Source organism: Erinaceus europaeus, chromosome 4 (genome assembly GCF_950295315.1).
Source record: "Erinaceus europaeus chromosome 4, mEriEur2.1, whole genome shotgun sequence".
Lineage (NCBI taxonomy): Eukaryota > Metazoa > Chordata > Mammalia > Eulipotyphla > Erinaceidae > Erinaceus > Erinaceus europaeus.
The window spans coordinates 32,980,035-33,006,887 of record NC_080165.1 but is presented as its reverse complement, the minus strand read 5'-3'; the positions used below and the strand labels follow the sequence as shown (position 1 = coordinate 33,006,887).

The window sequence follows — 26,853 nt, the reverse complement described above, 5'->3', positions numbered from 1 at the left end:
AATACCACAGCTAGAAACAAAAGATTACTTCTTCTTCTTCTTTTTTTTTTTTTTTTTACAAAAGATTACTTTTATGCCTTTCTTGAAGTCATACTTACTCATGATTCTACTTACATGAGGCATCAAAAATTGCCACACTTAGAAGTCAAGGAGGTGAGTCAGTAGGTAGAACACATTCCTTGAATGTGTGAGGCCTCATGTTAGACCCTAAGCACTGCATATGACACATTGAGCTCTGGTCTGTCTCTGTGGATCTATCTCTCCTTATCTCTCTTACACACACTAATACATAAACAAATCTTTAGGAATTTAAAGCAAATTTTTTAACTTTTTAAATGAAAAAAAAATTTAAAATGTATAATGGGGACCAGGCAGTGGCACACCTGATTGACCACACATGCTACCATGCACAAGTACCCAGGTTTGATCCCCACTTTCCATTTGCAGAGAAAAAGCTTCATAAGTAGTGGAGTAGGTCTGTGGTTGTCTCTCTCTTTCTTTCTCCTTTTCTCCTCTCATTTTCGCCCTGTCCTATCAAATCAAAAGGAAAGGGGGTAAGAAATGGCCAACACATGGTCTGGGATGTGGCACAGTGAGGTCCTGAGCTCGATCCCCAGCAGCACATGTACAAGAGTGATGTCTGGTTCTTTCTCTCCTCCTATCTTTCTCATAAATAAATAAATAAATTCTTTTAAGAAAGAAAGAAAGAAAGAAAGAAAGAAAGAAAGAAAGGGCCAATACAAGCAATGAATTCCTCATGCAGACAGCCCCAGCAACAACCTTGGCCGCAGTATACATACAGATGACAGAAAGACAGACAGACATAACTTGTAATCAGTAAGTAGAAAGGCAGACAGGGAGAATGAGTAGAAACTAACTAGTGGGCATTAAATCTAAATACTGCTATATTAATAAGTTCAGGAGCTCCACTATACAACAGTATTCTGAGTCATAATACTATAACTTAAAATACATTAAGAGGCTAAATATCATGTTAAGTACTAGTTACCATAATAACTAAATTAAAAAAAAATGAAATCACTATAGTCCAAGCCAGCACTATAAAGGGCAGCCCAGGAAAGTAGCTGATTTATTATTTATTTATTTATTGGATAGGACAGAGAGAAATTGAGAGGCTGGGGGGGAGAGAGAGAGAGAGAGAGAGAGAGACCTGCAGACCTGCTTTACCACTTGGAATCGACCCTGAGCTCAAACCAGGATCCTCGTGTGGGTCCTTGCACTTCGTACTATATGCACTTAACCCAGTCAGTTTGCCAAAACCTGAACCCCAAGAAGTTGCTTCTTTCTAAGGAACAGATACCCTAGTCATCTACTGTCCCCTACATCATAATTCATGCTAGTGGAAATAATCAAAGTGCCACTTATCTTTATCATTCCCCTGTTTAGAATGTATATTTAGCTGTGGGTTATCCAGAAAAGTTTAGGTTCAAGAGTAAAGCCAAAGTTGAGCATCTTGTCCACATTCACAATGATTTTTCTTTAACCCCTTGCTCCCTGACTTTTGGAAATGTCTCTGTTTCTTAACCTGTTAGGTTCCTTGTGAATACTCATATTCAGTTGGGAATTTCTCTATTATATATTTCTGCAGTATGATTTCCAAGCACATTTGCCTAATTTTCAGGCACTGAGTAGCTACAGACTAAATGAAAGAAGCTGACCAAAGAAAAATTGGGTTATTTTCATGAGTGATACATTTGTATGAGTGGTTGATGAGTACACAAAGTGTGATTATAGTTGATATCATAATCCCCACATAAGATACAGGAACACATAAACATGCAGACATAACACAAGAGAGGTATGATGCCTGCTTTAAAAGCTATATTCAGAAAAGTGTGTGTGTCCTGAAAACGGTTTCTATATATTGCAAAAAAAAAAAAAAAAGAAGAAGAAAAAGAAAGAACACTCAAAATTAGTACCATTGGTGATGCCTAAAATATTGATAATTTAATGTTTTGAAAAAATCTATGTATTACAATAAAAAGGCATGCCAGTTTGCATGACACTACAATCCTGTTACTTGTTTATGTTTCTTGACTGTACCGCTTAATAGCACCAATACAGAGGAAAATGGACTGTGATGAATATATGAGACCAAATAAAACACTGAAGGTGTAAAGTAGCCTAAGAACACAGGTTGTAATCTGTCGTGGATCTGATCCACACACACCCTATCATTAGCAACACATTGGAAAAAGGCAGCAAACACATAATTGCAGATTTCCCTCAAACTTTGATTCTGATCATTCATATGTAACACATGTAATTTATGTTGCCATTTCCACTTTTTAAAAAGAGAGAAATACTTTAAAATGCAGCTTTAAAATCCCCAGCATGTTTTTGAATACCTCCAAATCATTTGGAGCTTTCTCTCATGAAAGGAAGCAACAGGCAGTGATTCTGACCTGCTGGAAATATTTTGAGTGTGACCCACTCCCACCTATACACACACACTCACCCTCCCACCCCCACCCCAACTCCTCTAACTTGTCCCCTCACTCCCTTCCAACTTCAACTGTTTCCACTTCCTTCCATTAGTGGGAACACTTCCCTTATGTGTCAGCATCTCCAAGGGGTCAGGGGCCATCCTGCAGAGGAAATAACAAGCTGTGAAATGGAAAAGAACAATTCCTTCCACATGTGTCTTTGCTGCTGGCGTGGTGAGGGCTTGTCAGCCAGCATCACTTTGGAACCAAGCAGGACCCAGCATCACAGTTCCATCAAAAGTAATTTCTAACTAAAGACCTGCATGTCCATTTAAAGCTTGTTCACTTCCAGCAGCTTTTTGTACTGACTTGAAGATGGTCATGAATCAGACCAAAAGAGATTGTTATGATGAACCATAATGGCTGGTTGGAAAGTTTACAGAGTCAGATAAAGCTTAAAAAAAAAAACTCATTTAAAAAAATGTTCATTCACTGCCCATTTCTAACCACACCTGTAAGTAATATCTGTGTAGTTTGCCAGTTTAATCTCAACTTGATAAAATTAAGGTTGTAGCTATTAGAAATATTAATTTTCAGGAATAATAAAATTGCAAGGTGAAAACATTGATCTGAAAGGATGGAATTAAGAAGGAAAGAAAGGAACAAAAGTGAGGGAGATAGGAAGGGAAGGATGAAAAAAGGCTAAGAAAGAAAAGCTGACTAGAACCTTTGATGCTTGAAAACTGTTACATTGCTTAACTATATTTTGAGATATTCTATTTTTTGAAGTATTTCTATGATTTAAAATATTTTGATGCATGTCCATGATTTATTAAGTTAAAGGCATTGAAAATTTTTTATCATGGGGGAAGGTGGTGGTAAACTGGTTGAGTGTACATGTAATAATGCTTAAGGCCCCAAGTTCAAGTCCCTGATCCCCAATTATAAGATGGAAACTTTGGGCAATGGAAGAGCACTGCAGGTGCCTCTGTTTGTCTATCTCTATCCAACAAATAAATAAATAAACTATTTAAAGTTCTTAATTAAGATCATTTGCCTTTTATGCAGACAAATCACCCTGATCATGCTCTGGCTCACTGAAGCACAAAGTGGCATTCTAATAACCAATTCAGAACCACTTACACCGTGGGAAAATAAAGTCAAGAGAAGAAATGTTATGTCTAAAAATAGTCTCAACATTTCATCAAAAGTGGATTATAATGTGGCCAATCCACCTTTTATAAAAATATTTATTTATGGTGTTGGAAAAAATAGGTTGAAACATGGAGAAGAATGAAACTGAACCACTGTATTTCACCAAATACAAAAGTAAATTCCAAGTGGATTAAGGACTTGAATGTTAGACCAGAAACTATCAGATTCTTAGAGGAAAATATTGGCAGAACTCTTCTCTGCATAAATTTTAAAGACATCTTTAATGGAATAAATTCAGTTACAAAGAAGACTAAGGCAAGTTAAAATCTATGGGACTGCATCAAATTAAAAAACTTCTGCACAGCAAAAGAAACCACTACCCAAAACAAGAGACCCCTCACAGAATGGGAGAAGATCTTTACATGCCATACATCAGAAAAGAGGTTAATAACTAAAATATATAAAGAGCTTGCCAAACTCAGCCACAAGAAAAAAAAACCATCCAAAAATGGGGGGAGGACATGGACAGAATATTCACCACAGAAGAGATCCAAAAGGCTGGGAAACACATGAAAAAATGCTCCAAATCTTTGATTGTCAGAGAAATGCAAATAAAGACAACAATGAGATACCACTTCACTCCTGTGAGAATGTCATACATCAGAAAAGGGAGCAGCAGCAAATGCTGGAGAGGGTGTGGGGTCAAAGGAACCCTCCTACACTGCTGATGGGAATGTCAATTGGTCCAACCTCTGTGGAGAACAGTCTAGAGAACTTTCAAAAGGCTAGAAATGGACCTACCCTATGATCCTACAATTCCTCTCCTGGGGATATACCCTAAGGAACCCAACACACCCATCCAAAAAGATCTGTGTACACATAAGTTCTTAGCAGCACAATTTGTAATAGCCAAAACCTGGAAACAACCCAGGTGTCCAACAACAGATGAGTGGCTGAGCAAGTTGTGGTCTATATACACAATGGAATACTACTCAGCTATTAAAAACAATGACTTCACCATTTTCAGTGGATCCTGGATGGACCTTGAAAAATTCATGTTAAGTGAAATAAGCCAGAAACAGAAGGATGGATATGGGATGATCTCACTCTCAGGCAGAAGTTGAAAAACAAGACCAGAAAAGAAAACACAAGTAGAACCTGAACTGGAATTGGCATATTGCACCAAAGTAAAAGACTCTGGGGTGGGTTGGGGGAAGAATACAAGTCCAAAAAGGATGACAGAGGACCTAGTAGGGGTTGTATTGTTAACAATTGTCAACATTCGTCCACAGAATGACATCAGAATCAGGAATCAAAATGACACTATCACTATAGACTGAGTCTGAGATTATCACATTTCTAAAAATGTGGGTACTTATTTGACACCTGAGTGAAGGTAGTCATCTCAGGAATAAGAGTTTGTACATATCAAATATGCAAACTCTGGGGCTTACAATCAACAATACTTATACACTTTTCCCATATTTTGGAGCTACTCTCTTCCCTGATCTAGCTTTATAGCCCTTTTTTCCAGCCATGACATCATTTCCCCAGACAACAACTTGGGTCCACCTGCATATCAGATGTCAAACTCAGGATACAACTAGTATTGCCATGGGCCCTTCGGAATATAACTAAAATAGGATAGGTCTACTAGCTATCTTCAAAACGGAGAGCCCAAATCTTCATCTGCAATATTCTAGCCTTTAGGTTCATGATTAGTCTGAACAATTTGTTTCGTTTTATATGTTAACTCTTTTTTCAGCCACTGGGTTCCAAATGCTACCATGATGCCACCCGGACTCTTCTGGGTATTTGACCCTACTAATGTTTCTTGGAGCCCCACTAAGAAGAGAGACAGGCTGGGAGTATGGATTGACCTGACAATGCCCATGTTAATTGGGGAAACAATTACAGAAACCAGACCTTCCACCTTTTGTACCCTATAATGACCCTGGGTCCATTCTCCCAGAGGGATAAAGAGTAGGAAAACTATCAGGAGAAAGGATAGGATACGGAGTTCTGGTGGTAGAAATTGTGTGGAGTTGAACCCCTCTTATCCTATGGTTTTGTTGGTGTTTCCTTTTTATAAATAAATTTTTTTTTAATTAATCAACTGGAGTTTTAAATTTTGAATATTTATTCTGTGAAAGACATGATTAAGAAAATGCAAAGGCAGGTTATAAATGGGAAGAAAGTATTTGAAAACCACGTATCTAATAAAGGATGTATATCAAAAATGTATAAAGAACTCCAAAAACTCAACAGGAAAAAATAATGTTTAAATGGGCAAATGCCTTAAACAGAAATGTCACCAAAGAGACTAGACAAATAAATACATATTAAGATCTTCAATTATAAAATTAAAGATGTATAAATTAAGCATTCAGGGAAGTGACTCAGCAGGTAGAGTATAGAACTTAGGTGCATATGACCCTTGATTTGATGCCCAAATAGCACATGTGATGGAGAAGTGTTCTTGGTTCTCTGTGTCTCTGTCTCCCTCCCTCCCCCCCACATACAAACACACAATAACCAAGTAAAAATGCAAATTGAAAGCATTTTCAATTTGAATTTGAATGCAAAGTGAAATGACTTGAAAACACTGGCAACACTAGAAGCAGGTAGGGGTATAGCAACTAGAATTCTCTTGTGTTAGTAGTGGAAATACAGGATAGCAGTCTTCTAAAAAGCCAGAGAGCTTCTCAGAACATTAAGTATACACAAACCACCATGCAATCTAGCCGCTCTACTCATCAGTATGCATCCTAGTAAAATAAATAATAAGTTCAAGCACAAAAAAAATGTATCTGAATGTTGATAGCACTACTTCTCCTAATGAAAGCAATCCATATTTTCTTGAGAGAGTACACAAATAAATGTGGTACACCCATCATGGGACATATTCGGTCTTGGGTATAACTTTGAGATGTATATTAACTGGTCAAATGAATCTCAAAGAAAATGTGCTACTAAAAACAGCTAATGTCAACAAAAGATTATACACTGTACAGTGACTTTGAAAAAGATAAACCTGGGGTGATAGTGAAGAAATTGATGGTCACAAGTTACTGGTTAGGAATGGGGCATGGAGGGTGGAGAGGAACAAGTTGGTGACTACATCAGGTAACAGGACATGGTGTGTCTCTTTATCCCAATTGAGGTGATAATCACACAAAACTAAGTGTACTAAGATGCATAAAGTGACACATACTATAAAGATGGGTTTACAGTATGCTACTTTTAAAAATAAATCGTCATAGTATTTCACCAAAGTAAAGAACTCTGGGGTGAGGGTGGGGAGGGAGTGGAGTGTTCAGGTCCTAGAACATGATGGTAGAGAAGGACCTAGGTGGAGGTTAGAGTGTTATGTGGAAAACTGAGAAAGGTTACACATGTACCAACTACTGTATTTTACTGTTGACTATAAATCATCATTCCCTCTCCAATAAAGGGGAAAAATAGATAGATAAAAGTAGAGAAGCTGGTGAATAAATAAATATATTGCTAGTTTTGGTTTAGTTGTACAGAAAGAGGCTACAAGCTGCCACTCAGAATTATATTCATTCAACAAATACTGAAACTCTGTGGTGTGCCAAGTATTACTCTTGTATGTAGAAAGTCAGGTATTTGAATTAGCAAGACAAAGGTCCCCTTCCTGACAGCTTGCAGTCTATATACACGTCTCTGTAAAATTAATTCTCCAAGACCTAGCCCAGTTGGGAGAGGCATGGAGATAGGGTTCGAGTCAACATCTTCAGAAGCAGTTGGGGGATTATTTCCAGAGGTAATAGGAAAGCCTGGAACTCAGCGCACAACTGCTCCAAGACGCCTGAAAAGAATCTAGCCTCTAAAGCAGACAAGACTATAGCCCGCACCTCGTGTTTCCATCCTTCTCATCTTTAGGAAACAAATTAAATGGAACTCCAGAGTTTTGTTACAAAAACAGAGCAAAGTTTGGAATAACACTACATAACCAACCTAAAATTAGAATTGAATATAGGTTGTTTATTTATTTATTTATTTACTTATTGATTAGAAAGGGAAGAAATTTAGCAGGCAGGGGGAGATTGAAAGGGAGATAACTGCAGATCTGCTTCACCACTTGTGAAGCTTCTCCCCCTGTAGGTGGGGACCAGGGTATTGAACCTAGGTCCTTGTGTAAAATTAGAATATAGTTAAGGAATCAGCAGAATATTGGTTATCTTATTTGACTCTCCCACAGACCTGGAAAAGAATTGTTGTGCTAACTTAACAAATACAACAAAACTATCAGTTTTCAAAGGCGTCAAGTAGAAAGCTGAAATTCAGCCTGACTTTCTGATTCAAGTCCTTATTATTTATCTCTCTACATGGTGCAATGAACTTTTGACTGTGCCAATGCACACTTCCAAAAGGAGTTTATGAACTCATTAACTGTTTATTAGTCTTTATTGAGCAATTATTCTGTGTAGGCTCAACAGAGGTAAATCTGATCCTACCCTCATGAGGCTTCAGTCCGGTGGGGAAATAGGCCAATAGCATGAGAGTTTTCCTATAACTGGGATGTAATTTCATTTCTGAGAGATCACCAGCATGTCTCAAATGAACATATGATTTACAGTCTTAGTGACTCAGAGTGGCCTCTGTAATGCCTTGGATTATAAAACTGTAGAAAATAGAATATCATCTTATATGATGCATATCTTTGCCTCTTGGGAAAACATATAATATAATATAATATAATATAATATAATATAATATAATATAATAAATATGTAACATCTGTTTTTACAGAGCTAGAGAGGAATAATGTCATATTAAACAGGCTGGCAGGCTAGCAATTTTGTTCATCTGGAAAGGGCCTGCTTTGCCATGCATGCAACCCAAATCAAACTTCCCCACTGCATCAAAGTTTCAATAATATAGAGTCTGTCTGCCTCTGCCCCTCTTTCAATCTGAAAAAGTGAACCCACAGCAGTGAAGCCTCTGTTGACAATAAAGAAAATAAGAAAACAGAGGATAGAAAGAAAGAAGGGAGTGAGGAAGGAAAGAAGGCAGGGGGACCAAGGAGGGGGGAAAAAATGAATTGGCAATTGTTTCAATGCAAATCCCCTCTCTCAGGGATCCCACCCTAAAATCAGTGGGATTAAATCTCATCCCCAGACAGTACCCATAGTAGCCCTTTATTGCCCCTACATCTAGCATCTAATCTTACTATTTAGCCAATTACATCTGCTTTATTTCTTCACCAAATCTAAATTCTCTCCTAGGTGGCCTACTGGTCTGTGTACAGTACAGAGCTGGGAGGCCCTGGCACCATCCTTGTCACATGTATAGGTAGCTGAGGCACATGCTGCTCAGCGCAGAGTAGATGCTGAGTCCTGGGAGGTTGGACGGGGTGCTGTTTGGGTGACGGTCTCACTGCATGGAGCAGCATGCTTTTTTTGCTGGTGTTTGCGCAAGAATGCCACTGAACTGAATTCTGCACCACAAAACAGAAATAGACCTGGCCAGAGACCATTTCTCCTATAATGTAGACACTGACAACACAAAATTATCAAGATTAACAAAAATTGTTCTGTCTGCCCCATGGAAAGTAAAACAAATCTGAAAGACAATACAAAACCAAAAGTTTGCTTACAGCCTTTCCTAAGGATGCTAGGAGCTCAGACATCCAACTGGATGTAAAGATGATCCTACTTTACACACAAACGTGGAATTAAACTCAGAGTCCTCGTTGGGTGTGTGTATGAATATGTCAGTGTTCAGGTGTGCGAGTACATGCACATCTATACTTGCAGATCACCATTAAATTACTGTTTCATGATCGGGATTTGTAGAAATTAAACAGATTATGTAAGAAGCCCGCCACTGAGGGACAGCTTACAGAAGATCATAAACATATTTTTCAGAGAGAAACACTGCAGTCAGAAACACACCACGTGGCCACTCTTTCCCTAAGGTTTGCTCCTTTAATTGTAAATAGCCAGAAAGCCATTAAGTCAGAGTTTAATAAACTTTTAATTTGAAATGAATTACCACATGTTGTGTTTGTTTACCCATTATTAAATCTCTTAGCAACATATCAGTGGCAGAAAAAGCACAATGTATCTCAGCCCTAAGATATTAGAAAACAAACCCACAGGGGATATTAGCTGCTAATAATATGTTTCCGAAGCCTTCATGAAAAATAAATAAATAAATAAATAAATAAATAAATAAATGACTATAAACAGTGCAACAGAGACATGTATTGGGAGAGGTGTTTATACTTTGTTTTTACATAAATCTTCCCAGAATAAGAATAGTGCTCCCTATGCAGTATTTGAATGTGAAGCTTGAATCTGTTCCTGAACCTCCATCAAATCAAGATCACTCTCATGCAGAGCTTGTTCCTAACCTTGAACAATCATTCCTTTCATGGTACTTGGTGCCTCAAAATGAACATGTCAAATTCATGTACATCATTGGTCTTCTTTTCAGAGACCCTGCCAGCTGCATGTCGAAAGGAGGTTCAGAGCACAGAGTAGAGTACAGTCACAGCACAGAGGAAAATCTAGATAGCAAGACAAGATGTTTTGGGGGTCAGCTGATGGCACACTTGGCTGAGTGCACACATGACAGTGTTTAGGGATGAGGGTTCAAATCCTTGGTCTCCTGATACAGGGGGAAAGCTTCACAAGCCATAAAGTAGTTGCAGATATCTCTCTGTTTCTTTCCTTACCTCCCCCTTCCCTCTCAATTTCTCCCTGTCTCTATCCAAAAACAAATAAATAAAAACATTTAAATTTATTTTTAATCTTTCAAAAAACAAGAAGTCTTTTTTTTTTCTAAGAAACAGAATATTTACTCCTAGTTTGATGAGTGAGGTCCTAAGCATAGGTTAAAATGTGAGAATGTCTGAATATGAATACTATTGTGCTAAAACCTCTTTCTCAAAAGTTAAAAAGTCAAAAAAGGGGGGGAGATGGTTACTCTATATTTAATCCTAACACACTAGAGAGAAAGGAAGAAAGAAAAGAAAGAGAAAGAAAGAGAGAAAGAAAGAAAGAAAAAAAGAGAGGGAGGGAGCAGGAGAGGAGGAGGGAGGGAGAAGGAGAGAGAGAGAGAGAAAGGGAAGGAAGGAAGGAAGGGAGGGAGGGAGGAAAGGAGGAAGGGAGGAAAGAATGGAAGGAGGGAGGGAGGAAGGGAAAAAGAGAGAAAGAAAGAGGGGCCAGGTGGTGGCATGTTGGTATGCTTCTGGATTGTGCTTCTTTTTTTTTCTACTCTAATTTTTAACCCAAATTAAGTTATAGTCACCTCCTTGGTGTCACCGCTAGGACCCCTTATTGACTGGCCTACTAAAGGCAGAAAATCCTACCGTTTCCAGAAGATGTGGTCAGAGCTCAAGCCACTAGCAGCTTCTCAGTCCACCATCTTCCGGGAACCTCCCTGGATTCTGCTTCTAAGACCCCTTCTGTTTCATTGGTTTGATCCCCCCTGCTTAACACTGTATTCTATTTGCATAGCCACTGTTGACTGAGCACCCCTCTGCCTCCAGGACACTGGTTTAATCCTCATTGGTTGGTGCTTTTTCCTACTCCCCGCCCCCTATGCTACCTACATCCTCTTCGGACCTGACTCTTCCGCCTCAGGACAGAGAAGGACAAGATTATGATTAGAGATAGTTTAGATTGTGCTGCGTTCCACATGAATAAAGACTGAACTGCGTACCACTCAGCCATGAGTCCCTGGTCGTCTCTCTCCTGCCCATGAAGCTCAGCCCGGCAGTGGCACACCTGGTTGAGTGCTCAAGGAGCCAGGTTCAAGCCCCTGGTTCCCACCTGTAAGAGGAAAGCTTCAAAAGTGGTGAAGTAGTGCTACAGATGTCTCTGTCTCTCTCCTTCTCTGTCACCCCCTTTCCTCTCAATTTCTGGCTGTATCTATCTAGTATGTAACTAAAGATAATAAATGTAAATTAAAAAAATATAAGAAAGAGAGGATCCCACGGCCAATATATATATTTTAACATTTTTCCCACAGAGTGGTTTTTGAGATGAATTTAATATTGCAACAAAAGTTCAACCTTGATGTTTTCCATTTTGTAATCTGGTAAAATCAAAATAAAAAATTATATATTTCTTGATTTATTGATTTTTGTCCCTTTCACAGCTCACAATCTAGTCACAAATCTCGTTAGTAACAAAGCGATTTATTTTTCACAGGATAAAGGTATCCCAGCCACTCCTGTTGGAAGATTTGACTAATATTCAATATAAAACCAAGAATCATTCACAACCTGCAGATAACCCATTAAGACTTAATCTCAAAACCCATTGTATTCATCAGCAACTTGAAAGAGGCCAGACATGAACTACTCGAGCTAGGGCTCAGATTGTGACTTAGGCTCACTTTGTGCCCCCCCACCCCCCATATTCACACTAAACACTAACTTAGTCAATCTATTCACCAGGATGCTCACATTTAATATAAAAACCTTGGGCCTGGGAGACAGCATAATTGTTATGCAAAAGACTTGTATGCCTGAGGCTTCCAGTAATTCCAAATCAAACAGGACTAAGGAAATAATGAAGCTGAGAGCACAAACACAAAGAAAGAAAGAAAGTCACAATTTCAAAATGAAAGTATCATGTGTCTACTGCAGTACACGGCACATTAAAAATGCATTCTTATTTACTAGTAAAACTCCTACCATTAGTATTATGCTGGCATGAAGATGTTAACACCAATCCCCTGGTACCACCTTCAACCAGAGCTGAGCAGCGCTCTGATCAATAAAATAAATAAATGAAACAGAAAATCTTAAATCTGTAAATCCCAACATAACATGTTCACATTCGGTTTGAAACTGTATATTTTAAGGCCAAATCATGCTACTCAATTACCATCCAAACCAGACCAAATTGTAGGTCACCTCAATCTTTTCTGGTTACAAGACAAATCAAAGTTCTCCAGAGTGAGACAACACATTTTCAGCAAGTTGATTCAGTGATAACTCACTTATTAACACGTAAATATTTATATATAACACTTATAATACTTTTAAAAAGTAAGTTCAAGTAGTGGCAAAATAATTCACTTGGTGTGCTGCTTCACCAGGCTTGAGTCTGGCCCCCATTGTATTGAAGAAAGGCTTCAGGGCTATAGTCTCTTTCACTCTCTCTATTTCTCTGTGTCTATCTAACTAATAATAGTAATAATAATAATAATAAATTTAAACATTTGTGCAATTCTTAGTAATCTCTACTTATTGGATGAAAATTTGTTAATAAAGCAAGTCAGTTCATCAAATGTCCTTGGTTCGATTTTTGTTATTTAATGGCTTCTAGTGTTACTATTACATTGGTATTAAAACATCAGCATTAAGTATCTAGCTATATCCTGTATTTTAGTGCTGGTAGCTAAGTAGTTTAAGATTCTAGTCAATACTGTTACTGGAACTACTACCTATTCATCCCCCACATTCGTCACTATTATCACTGCAAAAATATCCATACTGTTACAGAATCGAGTTGTAAATCTTTTGATAAAGAAAATCTTAGGGTGGGGGTAAATAGCATAATGGTTATGCAAACAGACTGTCATTCCTAGGCCTCCAAAATCCCAGGTTCAATTCCCCACACCACCATAAGCCAGAGCTGAGCAGTGCTAAAAAGAAAGAAAGAAAGAAAAAGGAAAATCTTAAAAAAAAAAACTCTAATATTTCTCTTGTAAATACAAATGTAAGCTGAATATTCCAGATAATGCTATGTACATATTTAGAACTTGAATTAGCCAGTCATTAAACAAACAAAAACAAACAAACAACATGACTTATAAAATACATCATATTAAAAAAAAAGAAAAAGAAAAAAATGCATCATATTATCTGATAGCTATTTATGAGGACATTTCCTCTTATGCATTCATTCATTCACCTTTTTGTGTACCACTCTTTTTTGTTTTATTAATTAATTTATTTTTGCCAAGCCATTCACATACGTAATTACACTGTTTGGGGGCCTTTTTTTTTCCATTTAAGAGAAAGACATCATAGTATAAGAGCATCTTTGTGGCAACACCATGTGTTGCCCATGTTCACATGCATGACAAGGCATGTACCATATCAAGTGAACTATCTCTCAGCCCAAGGTTACCACTTTTTTAAAAAAAAATTTTTTAGTATTTATTTTATTTATTTATTCCCTTTTGTTGCCCTTGTTGTTTTATTGTTGTAGTTATTATTGTTGTTGTCGTCATTGTTGGATAGGACAGAGAGAAACGGAGAGAGGAGGGGAAGACAGAGAGGGGGAGAGAAAGACAGACACCTGCAGACCTGCTTCACCGCCTGTGAAGCGACTCCCCTGCAGGTGGGGAGCCGGGGTTCGAACCGGGATCCTTATGCCTTATGCCGGTCCTTGTGCTTTGCGCCACCTGCGCTTAACCCGCTGTGCTACAGCCCGACTCCTTCAAGGTTACCACTTTTATGAACACAGAAGAAATGCTACACCTGGACTTCAGAACGCAAAACTTAATTATATCCTAAAAAGTCAAAAGATATTTTTAGAGTAGGTAGGTCATGGTAAAAAAAGAATTGTGCTATAACGAAGTCATTTTATATATGGTTATGCAATTCATAATTACACAATATAGAAAATCTAATCTTTTTTATGATAATATTTCAAGCTGGACTATACAGAAATAAATATATTAATAGTCAAAACTGGCTTCTCAGTTTTATGCTCTATGACACAACTTAAAACATGAGTAAAAGAAAACAAAAAATGTCAACTAACCCTGAGAAAATTGTGAGAGGGTTTGAGCCTCATTACCTTTCAATGTAAAAGTGCTTTGCTCTGTTTTTTTTCCTGAAAGGCCGGCCGTATCATCCACATCTGACTCTTCTTCAGGCATTAAGAAAACTTGAAACTTAGAGTGAAACTGGGTGTGGGTTTTATGGTCTTTTTGATCAACTAAATCCATAGGAAGTTTAATTACCTATTAAGAGAGAAATCTGTTATTTAAACTGTTAAAAATACTAAATACTACATACAGGTAGTTTTAATTATAATCATCTCCAATTCAAAAGAAAAAAAAAGACTTACTCTAAGACTTTGTGAGAACTATGGTAGGACTGTAATTTATAATCTTGAAAAGCATCATCAATAATTATTAAAAAGTAAGTTAACAGAATAGAAATAATTAAAATAGTGATCCAAATACATACAAATAAATAGTGTCTACCTAAAGTCTTGCTTTCATTTTCAACATAAATAAGACAGTGTGCTTTGAAGTGATAAATTTGACAAAGGGAGATTTTTTGAGATCTGACCCTATGAAAATGTGGTTATTAATTATCTTCTGCATCAACACATGTATGTCTCATCAATTAAATAAAACAAGCACCCGAAGGACACCATTTTATCTCTTTCATTTCCTCAAAACAAGCAATGGCCAACACATAGCAGATTCTCAATAAATATCTCTCATAGACAATACCATGATCTCATTCCACAGCAGATTCTAAACAGATAAGGAAGCCAGAGTGGCATAAATTTGTATTGAATTACCTTTAAAACTACTATCAACTCTAGGATTGTATTTCTAATTTGTATACATCAACCTATTCTGCCTTACAAAAAAACTGAGGCTGTACAGTGGCAAATCTATTTGAATGCAGACATTATCATGCGCAAGGACTTAGGTTCAAGCCCATAGTACCTGTCTGCAGAGGAGAAGCTTCATGAGTGGTGATGTAGTATTGCAGATCTGTCTGTCTGTCTGTCTGTCTCTCTTCCCCATCTCTTCCTTCCCTCTCAATTTCTCTGTCTCTATCCAAAATAAATAAATATTTTTAAATGTTTAAAAAAGAAATCAACATTAAGATATTGCTTTTATTGTTTTACGACACTTATTGAAATGTTCAATAACATAAAAGGAATCTAAAGTTTAGAGATCAGCAGCTTTAGGTTAGGTTTTTTTTTTTTTAAGATTTTTGTTTTATTTACAAGAAAGATAAGAGGAGAGAGAAAGAACCAGACATCACTCTGGCCCATGTGCTACCGGGAATCGAACTCGGGACCTCATGCTTGAGAATCCAAAGCCTTACCATTGTACCACCTCCTGGGCCACAGGTTATTTGATTTATTATTATTATTGTTATTGTTATTATTATTATTGATATTTTACTTCCTGATTACAAGGTATATTTTACAAACCTGAAAATAAAGATTGCATAACCAGTGATCCATATCTAGGCAAATCAAGTCTTCAATTTTCCTAAAGTTGTCAAGTTTCCGGTCATAATGTCCTCGGAGAAGGGGACACTTGAATTTTCCTTCCACCACACCAAAGTTATTATCACACAAAGGAAAGGCTGACCAGCCCACAACTTGGTCACAGGAGACATATTTCCCACGAAGGAGTACGAGTTCAAACAAGAAGGCCATGCCAGGTTTCACATCTTTCTTGGAAGGGAGTGTCTAGAAAAGATGGTAGGATAAAAGAGGATCAAGATGTCTATAATTTGACGCACTCCATATTTTAGAAGTAAGAAAGAAAGCTAACTTGTACTTCTATGACTTGTGCTTTAAAAATCAACACTGGAAGTATTTACAAAATTAATCTTTCCAGCCTAAAGTAGTGGAGTAACCCAAAGAACAAGGCAAATTTGACCCTGCAGGTTTAAAGATCTACACTGTGGATACTTTGAGAATCGAGTTTACATTGTGTGAAGGAATGTGAGTTATTGTAATATCAGTTCCATTGGTTTGGCAAAAAAGTCATGACACATTTTTGCATAAAAAAAACAGAAAAGCATATCATGACTTTTCAGATAAGCCTATATATTGCCTCCAGGGTTATTGCTGGGGCTCAGTGCTATTCCACTGCAGAATACTGTGCCCCAGTATGGTTCCGTAGCCCCCATGTCCACTTGTCAATTCCAAATTATATTCCTCCATGAGGATAATTTCTGGAACCATCCGTTCCACCCATGGCTGCCAGTTCTTAGCAACATCGCCCCGCCAGATATTTGTCGGGATGCGGCATCATCTAAGTTCATTTCCCACGTCTACGCTCAACCGGACCTGCCAATATACGCGGATATCTTCGCCCACCCTGTCCAACGCTTGACGTCTCATCACCCAATCTGGTCCCCTATGCCTACACTGAACTTCTCTGTTCCAGTCTCTTGGAAACAGAGTTGGCAGTCAGCTGAGGTAAAGAACAAACACCTCATCACAGACCCCTGCAAGCGTCAACCCGGCTTTGACCTAGCACGTTATGATTGGGCCCTCCTCAATCGCTATCGAACAGGCCATGGCCGGTGCACCACTATGTTCCACCACTGGGGAGCCAGAGATGACCCGAACTGCCCCTGCGGCTACAGACAGACTATGACCCACATAGTCAACGACTGCCACCTCTCCAGATTCGAAGGAGGTCTTGAAACTTTACATCAGGCTCAACCTGACGCTGTTGACTGGCTACGGAAGAAGGGCAAACGCTAGAAGAAGAGGAAGAGACTGCACCATCAATCCCCTGCTCCTGGGGGCCACTTTTTCCCCCTTTTGTTGCCCTTGTTGTTGTAGCCTTGTTGTGGTTATTATTGTTGTTGTTGATGTTGGTGGATAGAAATGAAGAGAAATGGAGAGAGGAGGGGAAGACAGAGAGGGGAAGAGAAAGGTAGACATCTGCAGACCTGCTTCACCACCTGTGAAGTGACTCACCTGCCAAGGGCTCTAACCCGGATCCTTAGGCTGCTCCTTGAGCTTTGCGCCATGTGCACTTAACCTGCTGCACTACTGCCCTATCCCCGATAACCCAATATTTGATTAATCTAGTTCATCTATTAAACAAATTCTCTTTTAAAACTTTTTATTATCTTTATTTATTGAGCAGCGATAGCCAGAAATTGGGAAGGTAGAAGGATATAGAGAGGGAGAGAAAAAGAGAGACATCTATAGCACTGCTTCATCACTCACAAAGCTTTCCCCTTGCAGGTGGGTCCTGGGGGCTTGAACCTCAGTCTTTGTGTATTATAACATGTGTGCTCAACCAGGTGCACCAGCATCTGGCCCCCGATTATATAAATTTTCTTTGTTCCTGGTCACTGTTTGATGTGCCAATTTTTCATTTTGTATCCAGAGCAAGTACTTTGCACAGAAGAAATACTTTTTTTTTTTAATTTTTTTTTTAATATTTATTTTATTTACTTATTCCCTTTTGTTGCCCTTGTTGTTTTATTATTGTAGTTACTATTGTTGTTGTCGTTGTTGGATAGGACAGAGAGAAATGGAGAGAGGGAGGGGAAGACAGAGAGGAGGAGAGAAAGATAGACACCTGTAGACCTGCTTCACCACCTGTGAAGCGACTCCCCTGCAGGTGGGGAGCCGGGGTTTGAACCGGGATCCTTATGCCGGTCCTTGTGCTTTGCGCCACCTGCGCTTAACCCGCTGCGCTACAGCCCGACTCCCAAGAAATACTTTTAAAAAAAAAATGGATGAGCAAATCATCACACTGTAAAGTAATTAACTAGTCCTTGGCATAACAAAAGCTAAATTACCATTTCCAGATCCATTTCTGCAAAGGAAAAGGATGTCCCATGGAATGGATTTGCATGAGAACATGTAGCTGAAATGTGGAGAAGGGGATGAAAAAGACACTGGGAAACAGGTGAATTTGGGACAGGGGTATGGATGCCTTTACATTGTGCAATGCCTGTTTTCCATTTTCACTATTTTAATAAAGCATTTTACCTAAAACAAATTACACTGTGATGACAAAAGGAATAGAAAGACCCAACAACTATATTGTTCCCCAGATGTACAAATTAGTATATTCATCAGTGTATTAAAGAAAACTTCTAGGAAAGCATAAGACATGAATGAATAATTATTTTTAAATAAATCATAGCCCTGGGTTTCTTTTTAAAATTCTATATAGATAATTATAAGTGTGAAAAGATTGGGACTTGATTATTTTATAATATAGTTCATCAAAAGTGTATGAGCATATTTTTATTATTTATGTAAATATTCTGAGACCTAGTTTATGCTCAAAATGAAACAGAAGCATCTGTTGAAAAATGCCACAACCCCGTGGCAGCTGCTATTAAACCATTAACTAGATCAGGTTTCATTTAAACCAGATTTAACATTTTCTACAACAGCCCATGGGAAAGCTAAAAACATTAGGCACAAATTACTGACAAAAGAGATTTTTAATCAAGCCATACTTTTCATTTGGCTAGTTGGCTGTGAGTAACCTTTGTAATAGAATAAAAGCCAATGAAGAAGAAGGTAGAGAGAAAATAAGTAAGTCAAATCTTTTTGTATTATCCTTGAGAAACAATGCTGAAGACACTATTATAGTCATTTTACCTGTTTTTATCCAACATTTGGAAGTTAAGACTAGTTTCTCTCTTATTCCAAACTGGTCATTCATTCAAAGTAGATGAAGTAAAAAGTTGACCAGTACTGACACTATCTATATATAATGTCCTTGTGGTCTTAGCAAGTAATTTCTTTTTTGTATCTCATTGTTGAATTAGTACTTAAAATGCATCTCTGGGTCTCACATGTCCATTGCCCATAAATATTTACAAGCTCGTTTTGTACTAGAAAAAATGCTTTATTAAAAATAGAAAATAGGCATTGTCCCAAATCTACCTTCAGTGTCTTTTTTTTCACCTCTTTGAAAGTGTTTAGGCTCCCAACTACTTGTTCTTAGGTCTAGTCCACCTCATATCCATATGCAAATGACCTTTCATTGTTTTCAAGTGTGAAGATCAGGGGTTGGAAGGGTCTATTTCTAGGCCAGCAGACTTGAAGGAGATAGGAGGTGAAGAGGGGCAGAAAGTAATCTTTTTTCACCTCTCTCTTGTCTGGTTGCAGTGTCCATTCCAAATGTACAGTGAGTACATTTCTTCATCTGTAACAGACAGATAACCATGTTGTCCACTGAACTGATGGGGTTTCAACTTAAAGAAGATGTATTAAAATCTTAGTAAACAAAAATCTACATTGTTAACATTTAAAACTTTTTCCCAACTATTTCTGAGATGAATTATAGTTTATGCTCACTAAGAAAGGAGCATATAAGGTGAAAATACTTCTGTAGATATACAACACTTACTTCTTTCTCTGAATGACAAAGGGTACCAAACATAACTTATTGAGCATAACTAATTAGCACCCTGTCACCTGCATTCATATAAACAAGACGTCAGTCCTTAAGAAAGTCTCATCTTGAGCTGTGTTACATGCAAAGGAGTCATATGCAACCTCCAGGAACTCTTAGAGCAATGTGTATGAGCCAGACTAAACACAATCACTGAAACTGATTGAAAAGGAGAGTGGGAGATATATGTTATCAAATAAAAACTGTATTTCACCCGAAAACTTCATGTTATGAAATAAAGACTATATTTCATCTGAACAGTGTCTTATTTACTCTCAGTGATTTTCCCTTGCTGTCCCATGTAGCTTGAGACTCATTCCTTTCTGTTTTCTTTGGCAAGAAAGGATCACAAATTTCATTGTTCCTCTCAGAGGGTCCTTGCTCCATCTTGAGTATCTTTACCAGTATCCTATGACATGGTGTCTCCATAAGCATGAATATTTTTGTGAATATTCTATATTAAGGGACATAAGTGCACTGAACATTCCAGCTGCCAATGTCATCTCATCATGAGAAACTGGTAGTTGGAGTTGATAATGTCCTCAGAAAAAATTATTCTCTGAGTCTCATGAAGGATATTCCTTTTGCCCATATCCAGCGAAGAAGCAATTACAGAAACCATAACTCCTACCTTCTGCACCCCAAAAACAACCTTGATCCATACTCTCCGTGGGGGAGAAGTAATAGAAGGAAGAGTGTAAGTGGGCTCTGAACTCCAACTTTATTAACACCCAGAGAGAGAGGAGGAAAAGGAGAGGGACATTTGGAGGTAGTATTGATGTCATGAGTGGCTTGGAGGGGAAGTGAGGAAGTGACCTGGAAGAAAAAGGGAGCAATTATGTGCAAATATAGACAGATAGTTGTAGAGATGATGGTTAGCCTATGTCTACAACCTTAGGGGAACTGCAGTGGCTTGAAGTGGGGAGAGTAAAAATTCAGAACTCTGGTTGTCAGAACAGTGTGGAATTATACCTGTTGACATATAATTTTGTAAATTGATATTTATTAAGTCACTAATAAAAATTTTTAAAAGAATATTATTTTTTAAGAAAATGACACTACACAACAGAATTTCACATGTAATAAAAATGTGATGTATCTGATCTTCCATGTCATAAGAGATACATATGGACAGAGAGAATTAAGCTAAATCCAAGAAGAAAGCAAGATTTTTATGGCTGGAATGACCTCAGGAAGGAAAAATTCTAGCAAAGCAGGCTATCTTTTTCCCTCTGTGTTTCCCCGCCTCTTTCAGTTTTTCTCTGTCCTATAAAAAAAAAAAGGGAAAAATAGCCAGCAGGAGCAGTGGATTCATAGTGTAGGCACAGAGCCTCAGCAATAACCCTGGAGACAAAAAAAGGGGGGGGGAGGGTGAAGGGTTCCACTTAGACCCCTACTAACTTCAGATATAAGTGATTCAGAATGGACTAGGATCACGTCACAATATGACGAAAATGAATAATATTCAAAGCATCTTACTAAATTTTCTGAACTTTCTGAGTATGGTGTTAATGGTTAAGAGTAAGGAATAAAAGTTGATAATATACTTTCAAAACAGAAGGACCTCACAGTTTTACTTCTAGTTATGGTGAGAATTATGGTCATTTGAGTTAGGGAGACTAAATGTCAGAGAAGGGTAAATTTCACAAATGATCTAGGATTCTACTGGGGATCTTAGCGCCAAGAAATAAAGGTAGGAACAGAACCATCTACAGGGATCCAGGGTTGTTGTGGGTTGCAGAGGGTGGAAGGTGTGGCTTCTGTAATTGCTTCCCCACTGAACATGGGTGTTGACTGGTCAATCCATACTCCCAGTCTGCCTCTCTCTCTCATCAATTCTTAGCTTTCCAACTTTCACACTCAGCTCAGTAGCATTCGAGGAGTTGAGCACAGTAGGGGTTCAGATAGAGGTCTCATGGTACAGAAATGCTGTGGTTGGTGTAAGAACAAAGCCAATCAGTATTCTAGGTGCTTAGAAACAGTCATAATTGAACTGTGTTTTAACTGCAAAATAGTGTGAATTAAAACAAAAAAAAAGGAAGAAAGAAAGAAAGAAAGAAAGATAGAAAAAGGTACAACCTAAACTCAGTTAGCCTAATTCCCATCAAAGATCAGCCCCAAATCCTAACTTCCTGTTAAAAGCAGCAATTTTTGTAGGGGATAAAATTTTTAACTTGAGTCTTTATAGTTTGTATGAATATCTTCTAGCATAGAATACACAACTCTGAGCTACAATATGACCTTACTGCCTATAGATGTAAGATGATGTGACTTGGGCAGGGAAAACTAACTATATGGCAAAATTAATAACCAAAGAGTCTAAACAATTAATATAATTAAGATAAGCAAAATGGTTGAGAATTTTCCAAAACTGATGAAAGACAGGTGGGGATAGATAGCATAATGGTTATGCAAAAAGACTTCCATGTCAGGAGTCCAGCGGTAGTGCAGCAGGCTCCCCACGTGCAGGGGGGTCGCTTCACAAGCAGTGAAGCAGGTCAGCCAGGTGTCTGTCTTTCTCTCCCCATCTCTGTCTTCCCCATCTCTCTCCATTTCTTTCTGTCCTATCCAATAATGACAACAACAATAATCGCTACAACAATAAAAAAGACAACAAAAGGGATAAATAAATAAATATGTAAGAAAAAAATAAAAAGGAGTTCATGCCTAAGACTCCAAAGTCCCAGGTTCAATTCCCTGCACCACCATAAACCAGAGCTGGTCAGTGCTCTGGTCAAAATAATAAAAGATTGAAGTCTTTTTAAAAAATTGATTAAAAGGAGTCAGGTGGTAGCAGCGGTTAAGCGCATGTGGTGCAACGCGCAAGGACAGATGTAAGGATCCCGGTTGGAGCCCCGGCTCCCCACCTGCAGTGGAGTCGCTTCACAGGCAGTGATGCAGGTCTGCAGGTGACTATCTTTCTCTCTCCCTCTCTGTCTTCCCCTCCTCTCTCTATTTGTCTCTGCCCTATCCAACAACGATGACATCAATAACAACAACAATAAAAACAAGGGCAACAAAAAGGAAAATAAATATATTTTTAAAAAACTATTAAAAATTTATTTAAAAGACATCAACCCCCCTAAACAAAGAAAAAAACTCAGGAAATTAAAAAGCAGAAGAAGAGGAAAGAAAGGAAGAGAGAAAAGAAAAAAAGAAAAAGAAAGCCTAGTCATATTAAAATCAAAACAATAAAAATTAAAGGTAAAATATAAAAAAATAGTCATCCACTTATTGAATATTAAAGGTTCTACTTAGTCAAATGTCTGAGTTCTTTTCTTGCACATCTTATATAATAACATATCCTATGACAAAAATCTACTTTCATTTATTGTATGGCTTCTTTGCTTTGTACTCTGGTCATGCAGAGTTCATTAATCTCAGATGCCAAATACAAGATTTCCAGAAACTTGAGCTCAGCATAGTCTACCCTTTTTACCCATAGGCAGAGTGCATCATATTATTATGTTATATTTACCATATAAGCTATAGCTCCTTTGCATCTCACTATATGCCATATACAACCTTTCTAAAATATACCATTCTCGTGTTAATACCCATTAAGCAGTTAAGCATGTATTAAAATGTGTAATGCATGCCCCCACTACTAAATATTACCAAAACTACTTTTCTCAATAATTTTATCATCAAGCAAAACTATTATTTCCTAATGAGAGTCTCTTTAGCAGGAAATCCCTCTTTTCCTAAACTTTCTCACTATAAATAGAGAATCTTAGGGTCTTCAGTTTGAACCATATCTTTGAGATTATAATTTCTAACCAACAGTATCTCAGGTAGAAGTACAGGCAGTATAGTTCTGGAGAATCCACATATAGGTTAGGGAATTTGTTAACTTTCATAACAATTATTAAAATAATCCAAGGCTATTAAAGTATTTCAAATTTAAATAACAGGAGTTGTAAGTGTATAGTGATTCTATAAAATATCACTTTATAAATGTTGAGGAATACAGATTAATAAAAAGGTTGGTCATATATATGTCACAAAGTTTGCTTTATATTCAGGCCTTTGTTTACTTAGAAGTATTTTTAGAACATACTAGACAGTTCATTCCCTACTTGAAGCCCATTCACATACCCGTTTTTTTGATCTATGGATGAAAAATCCCATTAGAAAATCCTATTTCCTTCTGGAAGCCCAGGTAGTTTTTCAGGCTATTCATCAAATCTCCAGTTCTCACCTCATAGTATGACAGGATAGAACCTGCAGGCTGCCTAAGCTTGTTCACTTTTGAATAGTTTTGGCAATGATCTGTGAGTCAACATGGCAGGCTCCACTTTTAGGGTGAAGCATGTGTTTGAGGTCCTAAGTCCCCAGGGGTTCACTTTTCTTCTCTGTGGCTTAGAGTGACATGGACAGTGCAAACTGGACCAGAATGGAACATGCAGCTTGAGTGAAAAAGTGAAAGTTTCAACACACTGAGCCACTGAGATGTTGGGATTTTTGTTACCATGCAATGATCAAGTTAATGTTGGCTGACTGACTCCTTTGCACATTCTCAAGCCCAGTTGTTGCTTGAGAATGTGCTAGGAGAATTTTATAGCCATAAGACAAAGTCACTAGGCATGAAGTCAAATTATGACAAGAGCAGAGGAACTCAAGTAATCTGCTATGAAGTAGGTGGGCATAATACCCAACAGTACTTATATTGTTCATAGTGTCTACAATGTTGTTTTACTTGGAGTTCTAGTGGACTCTTAAATGTTTCTTCTGGCTTGCATATTTGTTGCTTCAATTCTTTTCTGCTTAATTGTTTCCCTGATTTATAAGGGATGCTATGTATCCAAGAGCTAAAAGCATGAGCTTCGGTATCACAGAAATATGAGGTCAATCCCACCTTATCACCTAGGTAAATGTATACTGTCTCTGAATTTGGTCTTACCATTTGGGTTGTGTTGATAGCCATGGTGAATGTGGGGTGAGAAAGATGGCAGTGGTGATGACAGTGAGAAGGACAAGGGGGGGGGGATATGAATAAGGTCAACATTTTGGAAGAAATAAAGGTATTTTAATCAAGTAAATGAATGCACTTAATTGCATTTAAAATAACCAAATGTTCCTTTTGAGGCAGACAGCTCTAGACAGAGAAGGGGAATTGATGCCTTGCAGAGGGTAATCTATGTTCCAGGGAGAATTTTATAGTGTCATTATTTCCCTTTCCATTCTCTCAGCCAAGATAAATAAATAGGCAAATTAGCTCTAATCCCCAGTCTTCCTGCTATGGGATAAAATAAAGTAATTATTCTTGGAAACTTATCTTGTTCTAGGGATCAGGGACAGAGGGCAGTAACAGCTGTAACTACCACTACTTCTAATAGAAGAGTGGGAATCTTACATTCTATACTACTGGTAAAACAGTGCTAGTCAATATTGTCGTACAAGTCAATGTTCATGACCCCTGATGTAGAAAATTGAATTATTTTAGTTCTTTAACTCTAAAAGTTGGTATACATGCAACCTGCATGTATTGAAAGTTTGTTAAGTACAAGCAACTTTTGCATTATACTATCCTTACTAGCTCAAGCACAACAATAATCTTCTCACCACATTTCTAATATCAACTTCATTTTACAAGTGATCCAACTTGAGCAAACAGACCTGATCCAAGGTCATGCAGAAAAAGATAGAGAGGGAAGAAGTAGGACAGAATATAGGACACTTTTTCTAGACCCTTTATGTCAGGAAAATATCAATATATTGTCAATATAAAGGATTCTCTTTTAATCTTCTTCTTCAAAGAGAATCCTTTATATTGATGACAAAAGACTCCAGATCTCCTTATACAATATTCACTCCTTTCCATGATTCTTCTAAATATTCTGTCCATTCTACCTGTTTCCTCTTAAATTGTTCACTTTAACTTCGGGCATCAAAAATGAACATAGTACTAGCAAAAAAAAAAATGTTACTGCAATGAAAATGTATTATTTAGAATTCTTAAAGAACAATTTGTTGTTGAAAAGCTAAATTTTCCAGACAGCTTAAAAATCAGTAATTCTGCATATAATTTTCTGGAAATGAAGATGTGGTTCTATGATCTCTCATACTGAAAGTCACTAAATTTAATCTAGTGATTGCCCAACAACTGATTTGGTTATCTGAGGAATATTGACAAGCATACAATGATGTCCTCAAGTAGTAGTCTCCAAAATTCAGATTATATCACTTCCTGGTGGTACTTGTGAAAATATGGAGACCCAAACCTTATTTTCTTTCTTGACTCAGTTGTTCTGGAGTAAGATTTGCAAATCTGAATTTTATCAAGAATGTCAAACTGTTTGAATATTAAGTCATTCTTCAAATACACTTTGAGAACCCTGTCCTATATAGATGCAAAGATAAAACAGGTTTATGTGTCCTTGATCATGTGTCTGATTGGTTCCACAGCTCAGGGCAACCACATTTCTGTTGAAAGTCAAATTGATTCATTCCTGAATAATTACTGGCTAAAAAATATGACCTTTCCACAATTTTTCATCAAACACGACTGAAATCAAGAGAAAATATATGGCATGCCATCTCATTATATTGCAGTTCCATTACCTGACCTCAACCTCAAAATGTCATAACTCATCTCTTCACATGCTACTTAAATGTTCAACTAAGAATATTTCACACTGGGGAGATGGCAAAATCTAATTGAATATTTTAATTTAGAAAATTCAGTTCTGGGATTTCTCCCCCTCCCCATTTTTAAAAAACTGTGAAAACAAAAAGTTGAATTTTCTTTTTTAGTTTCTCCTTGTTAAGCAAAAGACAGATCTTTCCCTTCATTGTCCCTGAGAGTTGAACACATTGGGGAAAAATTGGGCACAGCCCATTACTTTTACAAACCCCTGTGACTGAGCCTCAATGAACAGAAAGATGGCATTTTTTAACATTTGCAGCATGATTAGATCAAAGACCAGCAAATTAACCACAAATGGTTTTACAAGGAACAGACAAATATATTATTTGGAAAAGAGAAAAAAAATGGCAATAATTACTAATCAAGATTTTTTTCCCTTTAAATAATCCATGCTGAATAAAATGTGTCTGGCAATACAGCTACCTGCGGAACACTCTGTGTCACACTAAGTTCTTACAT

At 37.5% G+C, this 26,853-nt stretch overlaps 1 protein-coding gene across 1 annotated transcript in view; it reads right to left on the bottom strand.

Annotated features, from left to right (window-relative positions):
- Positions 1-26,853, bottom strand: part of LOC103114577 (uncharacterized) — a 267,524-nt gene that overhangs the window by 145,625 nt on the left and 95,046 nt on the right. Inside the window, exons 10-11 of the mRNA XM_060190787.1 lie at positions 15,782-16,045; positions 14,396-14,561 (exon numbers count right to left, since the gene is read on the bottom strand). Of these exons, the coding sequence (XP_060046770.1) occupies positions 14,396-14,561; positions 15,782-16,045 (430 nt within the window). The remainder of the gene's footprint in view (positions 1-14,395; positions 14,562-15,781; positions 16,046-26,853) is intronic.